Raw genomic sequence first — 14,116 nt, forward strand, 5'->3', positions numbered from 1 at the left:
TTATCCTCATGATAACTCTGAGAGTTAAATCTTCATTATCTCCATCGGGCAGAGGAGGAAACCGAGGCATAGAAAGCATATAGCTTTCAGAGCTATAAATAGATGTTCGAACATAGATTATCTGATTCCAGTGCCTGCGTTCCTATGTAAAGTGCTGTTAATTAGAGAAATAATATTGAAAAAAAAGATTAGTCTCTCTAGTCTTATTTTATGTGAATTAAAAAATAGTATCTCCTCTTTCTTCACTCTCTGTGGCTACATGCACCATTTTTCTGAAGAGGAGCTTGAGATACTTACACCACTCTCACAGAATCACGTATGGCTGGAAATGCCCTCTCTTTAGAATGCAAGAAAGCCTGTTCATTCGTCTCCAATGTGTCAGGCCCTCTGAGCGGGTGGGGGCGGTTTGAGAAGAACCAGGTTTTCTGAGAAGAGCGTGGAGGTGAGAACTCAAGAAGGCATTCTCAAAACTGGGAGCTGGGAACCAGGAGAGCGGGTCTTTATTCAGCACCGTGGACAGAGCTTCCGCCGCCCTCAGGACCCTGGACAGTGAAGCTAGTAGCGCCTGCCTGGAACGTCTCACTTGAAAGCAGACCAAGGGAAAGCAGAGCGCTAAATTCTCTTATGCACTCTTTTCTTCAGCCAAACCTTAGTCACCTGCTCCAGAATCTTAGGAAGAGAGATACTGAGAGTGGGTACATTTTAAGGGCTCTAGTAAGAGGAGGAGATAAGACTTAGTTGGGGAGGATTATGTAAATAAAAAACGGTCTTGGCTGTTGTACTTGCACGACTCTGGGAAGATCTAATTAGAGTCCTCAGTTGGGACTGTCACATTGTTAGTGATATTTCTTAATAATTTGTATTTTTTATGCTGAAGGCCACAGTTGTCTTTTTTATCCCAACCTCCTATCCTCCATTTCTTTTTTTTTTTTTTTAATCCCCATTTCTTACGCTGAAGTTTTAGTCCCTCGGAGAGCACTCTTGATAGAAGAGAGAAATAATCTCTCACAGCCCCTTGCTCTCCCCCTCATCTTCCCCTTTCCTACCCCCACTCATCCCTGTTCTCTATTTCTCAATTTCATACGCGCGCGCACACACACACACACACGCGCGGGCGGGCGCAGGAGCACGAGAGGTTCTGCACACTTAGTGGAGACGACTGAATTCCCAGTGAGCGGATGCCCCCGAAAGCAGGCTCTGTCCCTTTAAATGGGTTGTAGCAGTGGGGGAGGGGAACTGGCCGGAGCTGGCATTGTCCAGTTTGAACTGAGCACCGGAAGTGAAGGGGCAGGGCCAGGGCCGTGCACTGAGCCCCGGGCCATTGTCCATCTCCGACCGGGGCACTAGCCACCCCCCTGGCCAATCCTCTTTATCTCCTACCAGGGGAGGCTAACTCTTCAAGAGAGGAGAGTCCCTACTCCAGTTCCCCCGCCAACCTCACTGTGGGGAAGGGAGCGCACTTAGGGCAGAACTCTGAAGCGAGGAGCGCCTGGGAACCCAAAAGTGTCTGGATCCCAACCACGGATGAGGATGGGATGGCCATGGGGGCAGGATGAGGTCAGCTGGTGGAGAAAGGAACACACCTCAAGCCTCTTTGAGTTCCTTCTGTTCTCTAGGGAAACTCCACGTGGGTCAGATTTTAGATTTGGAAGGAAATGAGGAAGAATTCTTTACACGGAATAAATTGGGAGCGCTTTGAGAGATCCAGAGAAACTCGGTGGGAAACTCAGAGACATTCAGAGACAGACTTAGAGAGGCCGCGCCTAGGTCAGGAGTGGAGATGGGCCCCGCTGGGCCTCCCACCTCCCCACTGCTTCCCCATCCCAGGCTTCCCAGTGTCCTGAACTCCAGGTCTATCTAAGCACACGGGGGTGGGGGGTGAGAGCGGGTCAGCGCCGAGCTGCCGGGTCAGCTCGGAGGCCTGAAGGGGAAGGGAGGGGGAGGGGCGCTCCAGGGCTGGGGGAGGGGGAGGGCTCATCCATTTCTCCCTTGACAGGTGGTTTGTGTCTCTGATTGGCCAGCGCTGCCAGGCTCACACCTCCCTCCCCCCCAACTCTCTGGAATGTATAATTATCTGCACGGGGGGTGGGGGTGGTGTATAAGTGTGTGTGTGTGTGTGTGTGTGTCTGTGTGTGTGTGCGTGTGTCTGTGTGTGAACAGTCACGTGGCTTTAAAACTGCACCCCCCCCCCGCCACATGCCCCCCACCTGTATGCTGCTTTGGGGACCCCCGCCGAGTCCTTAAAGTGCGGGATCCCAAATTCCCGGGTACTCAAGACTTGTAGGGTTGACGGCCCCAATCTCCAGATGTGGTGTCTGTGGGAGGGGGTGTCAAACCTCTAGGTTCTGAGAAGGGATACCCCAGAGGTGTCAGAGAGCGCCGTGGTGGGGGAGGGCCAGAGCTGGAGCCGGAGGGAAAGGGAGGGGAAAGGCGAGGGAGGGGAGGGGAAGGGAGGAGAGGGGGGCTGCCCGCGGGGGGTTGGGTCATTGTCTTTTAGAATTTGGGAGCCTTTGAAAAGCCGTGGGCCCTCCCACCGCTATTGTGCTGGGGAAGATGTAGCTGCCTCTTCCCCGAGCCACCCCTTTGCCTCCGGACTTCTCTGGGGCCAGCAGCCGCCCAAGCAGGGGCCCGGGGCCGCGGGCTCAGCCGACTACCATGGGCTCTGTGTCAAACCAGCAGTTCACAGGTTCGACCTCGGGACTTACTAGGGACACCTTAGGCGGCAGGGGCGCCCCGAAGCCACATGAAAGAGAGGTGGGGAAGTGTCCCCCAGGCTAGCCCAAGGACTCCAAGTCTGTGTGGCCTCCTGCTTCTGGGGGCCATCTCTGGAGCCAGGAACCCTGGTGTCCCAGTGGCGAGCAAGCTGAAGGTTCGGGGGCGGGGGGAGAGAAGAGGAGGGGCCTGTCTGGCCGCATGTCCCCGGGCAACGTGTTGTGGGAAGAAAAGCAAAACTTTCTTTTAAACCGCTGGCCTCAGTTTAAGCTGGGGGAGCGCGGGAGGCGGCCGGGACAGGTATTTTCTCGCCGGCTGCTTTGTAGCTGCAGCTTCCTGGTTGTCCAGCCTCGGGCTGGACCCTTGTGTCTCCTTGCCGGCTCTCTGATGGGGGCCCTTCAATTCCGTGGCCCCCCAGCTGAGCGCCTTCCCAATCTCCAGGTGGCTGCGCTAAGGCGCCGGAGGAGGCGCCGGAGGACGCGGCCCGCGCGGCGGAGGAGCCGCAGCTGCTGCACGGTGCGGGCATCTGTAAGTGGTTCAACGTGCGCATGGGGTTCGGCTTCCTGTCCATGACCGCCCGCGCAGGGGTCGCGCTCGACCCCCCGGTGGATGTCTTTGTGCACCAGGTGAGAGCGATTCTGGTAACTTTGCCGCAGAAGCGGGATGTTGGCGCGTATCCGAGGGTGGGCGGACGGACTCGGCTGTTGGATTGAGGGGAGATCCAGGGCCCCCATTGTGCGTTCCCGTCTTTGCCGAGGCACCCCAGTTCTGAGTCCCTATTAACTCCAACGGGACGAGAGCGGGGGAAGAGCCGATGATTAACACCCCCACCCCCTTCCGGGAACCCCTCTGGTTTACCACGTGTCTGTTACCTCTTTCCCCTGGGCAGGGGGCAGGGAGGTGATCCCATGTGGCAGAACTAAGGTTGTATTGTGCTTGCCAGTGGGGGGAGGGCGAGCAGGCCGGCCAGGGAAGCACATGCCCGGTCAGAGCAGAGCCCTGAGCGCCCGCGCGTTTCTGTATCTTGTGAATGGAGCTCCCGGCCTGGAGGAAAGGAGGGAAACGGCTTCGGGACCCAACGGCGGAAAGCCGAGAAGTCTGCCGGGCCCTCTCACTCAGGTGGTCACCCAAAACTCAAGCCCTGGGGTTCTGGATGGGTTTGGCAGATCCTTGAAGGATCTATTTGGGGGGCTTGGAAGTTCCTCAAGAGCACAGTGTTAGGCACATGGATCACTAGCGGGGCTCTTACTGTCTATTTCCTATTAAGAAAGAAAAGGCAAAGAGCCTGGCCTTCGACTCCTGAGCCAGCCTGGGAGGGAGTTAGGTCGCAACCCCAAGTTCTCAGTTAAAGCAAGGCACCACAGAGGCGGGGGGTGGGGGGTGAAATTCAGTGTCGCAGGGCAGGGGGTGGAGAGAGGCTAGCCTCAGGACCTATTCTCCTCAGCTTGGCATTTATGGCCCCAGACAGCCATTGATTGCCGTCCTAACATTCCCAGCCTCAAACAAGGAACCAGAGACTTCGTCTTCCCTCCTCCCTGGCCACCCCTTCCTGAGTACCTCGGAAGCCTCACGTAACCACTATGTAAAGGAAGTTGTTGCTTGTGTTCCCTTCATCTTTGGAGGTTTGGGGCTGGACCTGAGAAGAAATTGCTAATCCCAGACCCAGGAGGTTGACACCCAGGCCGGGCATGGAGGGGTTACTTTGGGGAGGTTGGCTTTAGGAGCAGTGGGGGAGGGGAAAGGAGGATGTGGGGATTAAGGGTTGGAGCCTGAGGGATGGTATTCTGGAGGGGGAGGGGTGGAGAGGGGAGATGCTGGGTAGACTGTTTGGAGGGAAACAGCGGGGAAGTCCCCACATGGCCCTCAGTGAGGACGCGGAATGGGGAGACAAGGGAGAGAGAGGACGCAGGGAGATGGGGATCCACCAGTTAACACTGGGGTTACCGGGCTCCTAGAACATCTGCCAGAAGGGCCAGCTGCAGAATGCTTGGCTGCCCCCTGGCTTCCCCTGCTTCCTCCACCCCCAGCTTTACTCCCTTCTCTTCCTACATCTAATTCTGGCTGGTGGCTAGCCTCCCTCCCTGTCTCATTTACATATGTGAATGATAACCCACAGGAAGTAATTGTGGGAGAAAGAAGGGAATTGGCCTCTTTAGATCTATTAAATCACTTTATTACAGGAACCAGCTTTGAATGGCCCTCCTCAGCAGGGTGGCCAGCTCCCCATTTATCAGATCACAAAGAGATTAAAATCTCTCCCTGTCTGGAGACAACTGGACACCTTCCCCAACTTTGGAAAGCTTGGAATGAAAGAGTCAGACCCAACATTTTCTTGCCTGTCTTCCAAAGGCTGCCACATAGGGAAAGATCGAGGGGAAGGTAGTCCCTCTGAGGTTCTTTGGTGATAACCAACTCCCAGAGAAGGTTTTCCTGAGCAAATGGATCTGTGCCTCAGCCCACTTAACCTTTAGGATCAAAAGCAGTTGGGAAATATGGGATGGCATAAAATGAAATGGGGACTAGATTCAGATTTGGGGAGTGGAGCCCACACCATGCTGTTTCAGATAGGTTTGCTGGGAGATAACCTGGACTTGGGGTCTTGGACTGTCCAGGGACATTCCACAGTTGAATAAGTTATCAGAAGGAGTTGAGCTGGGATAAGGAATCAAGAATTTATTTCCCTAACACCCCCTGCTAACAGCCACAGAGGACAATGGTGGAAATTCCCTGAACTTTATACCTGGTAGCTCTGTCTTCACACTGCTGGGGCTTAGGTTGATCCTTAAACCCTACCATAACACTTAAACTAGTGATTCCAGTCCTGCACTTGAGAAATCTGAATTATCTCCCTGAGGATCCAATGTAGAGGAATTAGGTGGATGCAGATCAATCCTTAGAAATTCTCCTAGGGAAGGAGAGTGTTCCCAAAATGGAGAGAAAGTAAGACATTTCTCTTTAACAGCGAAACTTCCCCTTTGGCTGCTGGTGGTGGGTACCTTGGAACTGGTGGTGTGGGTGGTGAGCAGGATAACTGTCCTAAGATAACATCTGCTGGGGGAGGGGATTAGGGAGCCCCTTTCCTAAGGAAACGGGATGGGGGACACAATTAGACATTTACAAGGTTGGGCCTATTTGGTTCCCAACACACAAGTCACTGTTCTTAAGCTACCTGTCCAACCCTCAGTGCCCAATCGGGGTGGATATGTGGGAAAGAAAACCTACCGTTAGACTTAAAAAAAAATGAGTAAATAAAACCCATAAATCGAGAAGACTTTTGTACCAACCCTGGTACAGAACTCAGCCACAGGTTTTAGGCTAGAACTCTCTTTCTGTCCCCGAATTTGGGGGGAATTTAAGAATCATCATAATGGCAGCTAGCCTGCCTTAAATCCAGGTTTCTCAGTCTCTGCACTACTGACATATTTCAAGCAGGATAACTTCTCATTCTGGGCATCCCTCAGTTGTGACAACCAAAACTGTCTCCAGACATTGCCAAATGCCCCCCCGCCCCACCCCGGGAGGCAAACTTACCCCCAGCTGAGAAACAGTTAATACATCAAAAGATGGAGCAAGAAAGAGCTAACTACTGTCTCCTGGTAGCCTGAGAAGGACTAAGAAACCTCAACTCTCCATGGCCATTTAAAAAGTTTTGGCCATTTTAACAGAAACCTCCTGTTTCCTGTGCTTCCAACTCCCAACCCCCCCAGATGTGCAAAAGTTGAAAATCAGGAAAAGGTCCCTGTTTTTTCCCACAGCTCTTTGGAACTCAAATCTGTTTAAAATAGCTTTCTGGCTAAAATGCTGTATTAGAATGCTTGGAGGCAAAAGAGTCCAAATTTAACTGAGGCACCAAGTTTGGGTTAAGAGAAGAAATTTTCCAGTACCAAGAAACTGCTGAAGCCACGTGGCCTGCTTTCTCTGAAAAGGATGAGTGGGGGTGGTGAGAGCAACTTCAGTCCGGTCTAGATTAAGACTCGGGTTTGGGGGCAGGGAGAATGTGAAGGGATCTTTCCTACCTGGTTTATAATCTTACTAGTGCCTCTGATCACCCTCCTTATGTTTAGGTATTAATGTACTTCTCTTAACTCTTCCTCTAAGCTGAACACTTTGAAAAGAGGGACTAGTAGTCTGGTTAGTTTTCTAGTATGCACTTGGTGGGCTGAAGAAAGGAGTATGAGGAACGAAGGGGCCCCTGAAAAATCAAGAGTGCACTCACAGTTGGGGGTCCTTGTCAGCAGGTCTTCCTCCAGACCAAAAGCTTGGAGATAGGGAGAGAATGTGAACTGATGGTTGCTGTCTTTCCAGACCAGGGCCTGAAGAGGGCTTGGCACTCAGTAAAAACACCATGAAAATTTGTGGAGTGATAGTGGATCACAGCTGATCCACTCCAGCTGATCACAGCTCCAGAGAGGATATGGAAGCCATGGGTTGAAGGGTCATTCATTAGTTTCTTTTCCATCTTAATAGGGAATTTTTAAAAGGTTATTATTTTATTTTTAATTAATTAATTAGGCCATGAAGCATGGGAGATCTTAGTTCCCTGACCAGGGATCGAATCCGAATTCCTTACAGTAGAAGTGAGGAGTCTTAAGCACTGGACCATCAGGAAAGGAAAGTGTTTTTTTTCCTTCCACTCCTCCAGAGCATCTTCCCTGGTGGCTTAGAGGATAAAGAGTCTGCCTGCAATGTGGGAGACACAAGTTTGATCTTCCCGGGTCAGGAAGATCTCCTGGAGAAGGAAATGGCAACCCACTCCAGTATTCTTGCCTGGAGGATCCCCATGAACAGAGGAGCCTGGCAGGCTACAGCCATGGTCGTTCACTCCTCTAGAAAGGATTTTTTAAATGAGTGGGTTTTTTTCAGGAAGTTGGTAGAAAAGCATGTGAGTTAATTTGAGCATTATGAGATCTTGAGTCCTTCTGTTAGTGAAGAGACATACTTTCTAGAAGTGTTCCAAGTAAAGGCTGTGCCACCATCCAGAGCAAAGCTTGTGGTTAGTGGCACTACATGCCATGTAAATGATTTTCATTGATTTTTCTCCAGGGCAAGGTTGTTGCTGGAACATTCCTAATCCATCTATCAAAACTATCATACTCTCCAGCCTGTGGCAATTCCTTGGTGGGGTTTTTTTGTTTGAGAAACAGCCTGAGGCACATCACCCCTCCCTTCTTCCTGCAGGCAAGCATAGCAACTGCTATCAGTGTTATATCTGGAAGGTCAAAGGAGGTGAAGGAGGAGAAGAAAACTTTCCAGGATAGTATGCAATTAGTACAGACTCAGCTTGGAGTTCTTTAGTTCAGACCAGTAAAGAGAGTAAATGGCTTTTGTCAACAGAGCAGAAGAGCAACTGAGCTTCTGGTTAAAAACTCCAGGATCTTTTCTTCACTTCTTGAGTGGGTGAGTGGGGGTGGTGGGGAGGGAACAGCCCCATCTTTATCAGGACCTACCCTGGGTTGGATCCTCATCAGAGCTCAGTCCCCCTGTAACTCCATCTTCCTCAGGATCACAGAGAAGATGCCCGTCCCAAGGAGCTGGGAAGATCACTCTAGGTGAATTCTTAGGTGCAGAGTTGAGAACACTGCGGCTCCTTCCTCTCTTCTCCTCCAGTCTCCCTCCGGCTACCTGGGTGCAGACAGGCTGATGAGCAGCACCATCTGGTGGAGAATTCCTGGCAGGAACAGGTGGTCCTGGCTGCGTCAGAGCCAAAGGGATGTGAGGGGTGTATGCTGGCAGCCTTTGGTTCTGGGTAGATCTCTTTCCCCATTCTCCCTGACAAAATAAACTGCTTCTGATAGAACCCATTGGTTTCCTACCTCCTACCAAACGTTCCCTTTAGGAATGAGGCTTGGGTTGAACTGTGAGGACACCTCAGGACTAACTCATTAAGATTAAATTGCTTTCTACTTTTTCAGCATGGCTCTTAGAAGGTTTTAAAATGTCTATGCGCCTTGCATTATATTGCAGAGCACTAGATACAAAGTCAGCTCAGGGCTTTCACACTATAAGTTTGGGCAGGGTGCTTAACCCCTCTGCCTCCATGAATTCAGCAGGGGGCATGATAAAAAGCTTGGTGTGAAGGTCACATGTGTTATAGCATGTGACATGCTTAAAACTACTTAGCCTATAGTACATATTAGTCATTTTGGACAGTAGAGAACTTAGATTTTTTTCTGCAAATGTTGTGCACTGCTAAGCACCTAGAATTGAGGGTTATAGCCATACTCTAGGTAGTCTTGAGCCAGAATGGTGCTGGATATTGCAGAAAAACCATAAACCCAAGCTTTGATCAATTACAGATAATTATAGAACCAGAGCTTATTTATCCAAATTTCACAGAGCAAGCTGAGGGAAACTCGGCTTGCTGTGAGTTTTTTACTCCACATTCCCTGAATGACCCATAAGGTCCCTTCTATGACTTACAAAGGCAGCGGTGAGGTACTGGGGGTGCAGAAGGCCTTGGTACTGTAGCTGGCCCATCCTTCCCTGCCATCCAAAAAAAAAAAAATGCCTCCTATAACTGTTTTCTGTCTGATTAAATACCATCTTCCCCTCTCCTCCACTGCAGGCTACCCACACTCCTACCTTGCACAGACAAGGGGAAAAGGAAGATGGGACGGCGGCAGCCCTCCCACCTATAATAAATTTATCTGAATAAAGGACCCTAATTGGGCCCCTCAGTAAAAAAAAAGGTTTGACTGGAGGCCCTGGAAGGGTGGGAGGGTAGGTCAGAAGGAAAGATGGCTGCTGGTGGTGGCTTTGGCTGGTCAGCAAGCTTGACTAGGAAAGAAAGGTGTCGGTGTCCATTGCTCTCACCGTGACCATAACCCCCTACATGGAGAGGAAGGAAGGAACTGGTGAATGTGGTAAATGTGTGATGGGGGGGGTCAAGGGGGAATCTGCATCCTCTGGAACTCCAGGAATCTGACCACCAGAACCAACCAGTGTCAACTCTTTGTTTCCCGAAGCAGGGCTCTATTGGGGGAGCTCAGGCCTTGCCCCTCCCCCCCCCAGGTCTTTTCTTTTTTGGAGGGGATGGAGAGCGGGGCGGGGCCCAGGCCCTGCTTTGTGTGTGGTTGGTGGGGTGGGGGGTGGTAGCAAGAATTTCAGGCTCCTTTCTGATGCAGACCCTGTGAGGCAGGCTCAGTGGGGCTGCACGCTGATTACCTATCTGATAAGAGAGGAATTCAAACTATGTGTTTTAGAAAGGGGTGGGGTGGGGGGCCAAGGAGCCACCCCTGGAGACCACCAGTCTGAATCTTGGCTGATTATGGTGAGGTGCCCACAGGGATTTTTTTTTCCCTTTATCTTTTCAAAGGAAAAGATGGTCTTAAGCTGACCTCAAATTCTCCAGTGATAGAGTAGGTGAACTAAAAGGACTAGCTGATTTCACATGTCCCCATTTATGTTACCCTCTGATTCTCACAGTAAGCCTTGAAAGGTGTGGATGCAGAAGATTGCGGTGCTCAGTAAACTGGAGCTCAGAGAAGGGATAGTTTTCTGTTTCCACTGCTAGTTAGCGATAAAAACTAGGATTAAAATGCTGGGTCTTTTGACACTTCTTTCTCACCGTTACCCTGCCCTCATCCCGTTTGAAAAGGTTGGTGATAATTGCCACTTGGGATTTATATATGGCAGGCAATGTGTTAACTACTTTTCATGCATAAAACCTCACAGCACCACCATAAAATTAGTATTTACTCCATTTTGTAGGCTAACACAGAAAGCGGGGATAGGCTGTAGGACTCTAAACCTTTGCTCTTAATCACTTAGCTATCTGCTGATCACAGACAGAAGTGGGAGTGTTCCACCCTAAGAGCCCCCTAGGCAAACGGGAGAAGCTGAGTTTACCTGGGTCAAGAATGCTCTTGGTCTGGATCCTCCAGCGTCTCCTGACTCACTGGCTTGTCCTAGCTCAATAAGAGAGAGAGACGTCAGATTTAACATCAAATTCAGGGTGGTGGTTATGCAACTGGGAGGAGGAAAGAATTTTCACCTTTCTGAAATGTTTTAATGTTCTGCTTTAACGCTCCACATTCAGATTGAGGGAAGGGAGTGAGTCATCACAACCCTGGCTGTTCTATGTGAATAACAAGGGAGAGGATCCCAAACCTTTGGAATATTTCATTCATTGATATTTATTGAGCATATGTCCTGCCTGCCTAATCTTCATTAAAACTTTAGGTAAATAGCTACTGTTATCCCATTGTCTGAAAGATCTGAGACCCAGAGGAGTGTAACTCACCAAGATCAAACACAATGCCAGAAATTGGTGGAATCAGTATTTCATGAACCAGGATGTATCCGACACCTGAGCCTAGGCTCTTAATTACCTCAGTGGAAGTTTTGTCTTAAGCAATACCATCTAAATTAAAAGAAAAATGTGACTGAGGAATTGGGATCTCATCTGGCAAAAGAGCATGTTTCATCTAAGTCCCAGTTTGAAATAGCCACCTTGCCCCACCCCCGCCAGCAACACCATAAGAGGCCTCAAGCCAGGACTAGGTACATGGTGATCCCTTTTGCTTCTGAACCACATTTTCAACAAGGACTACACCTTGTTGACATATTTGACATGTTCTTTGGATATTTTGGAAGATATCTATAATGAAGTCTGTTTTGTACAGGGTCTGGGAGAGGCTGTCATTCACTAATGTGTTATTGATGCAGAAAATGGCAAAGTGAAATAGGCTATCCATTCCAGAACTCTGGGTTCTTCTGACCCTGGTGTTGCCACTCAACTGTTTGAATAACTCCTTTTTTTCTTTTAAAATTTTGGTTCAAACAAGCAGTGTTTCAGTGAGATCATTCCACATGGTATTTGAAGTCTTTTCCTTTAAAAATTTGATTCTCTTCCCAAGTTATATAATTAATGCCTACCTCCTTGTTCATTAATTCATCCAAAATGTGCTAGGCATTATTTAGGTGACAAAATGCAGCAGTGAACAAAGCAAGGACTTTACGTTACATTCTTTTGAATGGCTTTAATGGTATTTTTGTTTCCTGTTTTTGTTTTTTTTTTGAACCAGTGAGATATTGAATATATGTATCATGCTAGGCCCTCCTGTAAATTATTCTGTTCTGTGAGTCTTTCATATTGATTCATAGTAACTTTTTATAGGTTTATCAATTTAGGTATTTTTCCAAAATATTTTGCATACATATGATGCAAAGTATAAATTTCTGGCTTCATTTTCTAGTGGATAACTGGTTTCTCAATAGTACTATTTATGGAATTATTTTCCTCACCTGCTGATTTCTGCACTTACTCTTGGATCTTCCAGTAGATTTTCTCTTCTAATTCACTGATCTGTCTGCTTGGGTCATACTGTCTTTTCCTTTGACTTTCAGTGACATTGTTTTGATGTAATTTCAAAATTAAGGAAAGGTTGCAAGAATAGTATGAAAAACTCCCATATAACGTTTACCCAGATATATCAATTGTTAACATTTTGTACTATTTGCTTTCTTTTCAAGCATCTTTATCTTTACAATATTTCAGCATTTTTTTTTTTCTAAAAGATGGCTCTTCTCTTAGGTAACTTCAGTACAATGATCATAATTAGGGAACTTAACACATTTGCCTACATTCCACGTGCAAATTTTGTCAGTTCTTCTAATATTTTCTGCTGTTCTAAGAGCCAATCAGAATCATGTGTGGCACTCAGTGTCTTTACTTCGTAGGGGTTTGTCTTTCATGACTGACATGTTTTAAGTGTATAGGCCTGTTCCTTTATATTTTACAATTTTACACTGGTTGATTTCCTATAAATGCTATGTTTAACGGTTTTTCCCGCTGTTTATCTTCCTGGGAACCTCCCATGAGAATAGCTGCAGAAAGTGCTACGGCATCTGTTTACATAGTGATTGTTCCTTATGTGACGTAGATTTCTTGTTCTAAATGTGGTGACTCTTCCAATCACAGTGGCTTTACCAATAAAATGGAAATGTTACACCCTCACTCTTCCAACCTTAGAGGAACATGTGTATGCAGGTTTTGGTGTTTGGGGTATAATAATGAAGACTAACACTAAAATCTACCATGCTTCTCTCCCCCAGAGTAAGCTGCACATGGAGGGCTTCCGGAGCCTGAAGGAGGGGGAGGCCGTGGAGTTCACCTTTAAGAAGTCCGCCAAGGGCCTGGAATCTATCCGAGTCACCGGCCCTGGGGGGGTGTTCTGTATTGGGAGTGAAAGGCGGCCCAAAGGGAAGAATATGCAGAAACGCAGGTCAAAGGGAGACAGGTATGGACTGGAAGGCAGCCTCTGTGGGCTGGTAGGGATGGCGGCGCTCTTCCATTCTCGCTCTCCCTTTCTTGGTTGGACCAGATGCCAAAGATACAGCGAAGCCTGTGGTCCCTGGCAACATCTGGATGTGGGAGGCAAAGAGAGGGTGGTATGTATGTGTGCAGGGTACTTCATGACCTACTTTTCTACTTGATAAGTAATTAGGTTCTGGGAGCTCCAGCTTTGATTGCTAAATGGGGACTGTGATCCTAACCTCACATGCTACTTTAGAACTAAAGGAGACCATGGATGTGAAAGGGTACGTGGTGAGGCCAAGACAGTACATCTGTAGCTGTTGCTTCTTCACCTCATCTCCAAATGACTGGTTTCTTTCATGTTAGTTCTGTGTGCAAACAGATTCTGGCCCTTTAATTTCTTCTCTATTTTAATGAATGAGAGGTACTGATTTTAAGGGTATGGTAGTTCTCAGTTGAGGTCCAGGATTTCCATTCTTGGTATTTTCAATTTGTCATGAATCTCGAGCTGCCATCTAGATATTACAGGCCTGGAAAAGACTCAGATATCTAGTCATATACCCCTTTTGTAAGTGGGGAAACTGGTCTCCAGGAAGGGAAGTGGATCCAAAGTTACAACTAAAACCAGAGCCCAGGGGTCCTCACTCAGGAAACACTGTGATCTCGTCTCACGCCTTCCTCTCAACTTTACTATCTTGCTTGATGCTAGGTGCTACAACTGTGGAGGTCTAGACCATCATGCCAAGGAATGCAAACTGCCACCGCAGCCCAAGAAGTGCCATTTCTGCCAGAGCATCAACCATATGGTAGCTTCGTGCCCACTGAAGGCCCAGCAAGCTCCCAGCTCCCAGGGAAAGCCAGCCTACTTTCGGGAGGAGGAAGAAGAGATCCATAGCTCTGCCATGCTCCCAGAGGCCCAGAATTGAAGCCACAGTGGGTGGGGGCTATCCTTTTGTGATCAGAAAGCTTTGAGGAGCAGGCATCAATCGGCAGAGTGGAGAAAGTGGGGACAGGGTGGGTAGGGGGCAGCTGGCACTGCCATATATCTGAGGCTGGAGTCCACAGCATCACCCCCTCTTCCCTCTTGGTGGGAAGAAGGGGTGAGGCAAAGAAACTCCAATTAGCTCTTTCCAAATGCATATGAGG

The 14,116-nt window shown here is 48.6% G+C and overlaps 1 protein-coding gene across 1 annotated transcript; it reads left to right on the forward strand.

Annotated features, from left to right (window-relative positions):
• The first annotated feature begins 2,655 nt into the window (after window positions 1–2,655).
• LIN28A (lin-28 homolog A) lies at window positions 2,656–13,896 on the forward strand. Its single transcript, XM_005895879.1, has 4 exons — window positions 2,656–2,686; window positions 3,154–3,338; window positions 12,769–12,953; window positions 13,680–13,896. Exons 1-4 carry the CDS (start codon window positions 2,656–2,658, stop codon window positions 13,894–13,896), a joined length of 618 nt encoding a protein of 205 aa, XP_005895941.1.
• The last annotated feature ends 220 nt before the right edge of the window (window positions 13,897–14,116 follow it).

The sequence above is a fragment of the Bos mutus genome, chromosome 2 (assembly GCF_027580195.1).
Source record: "Bos mutus isolate GX-2022 chromosome 2, NWIPB_WYAK_1.1, whole genome shotgun sequence".
Classification (NCBI taxonomy): domain Eukaryota; kingdom Metazoa; phylum Chordata; class Mammalia; order Artiodactyla; family Bovidae; genus Bos; species Bos mutus.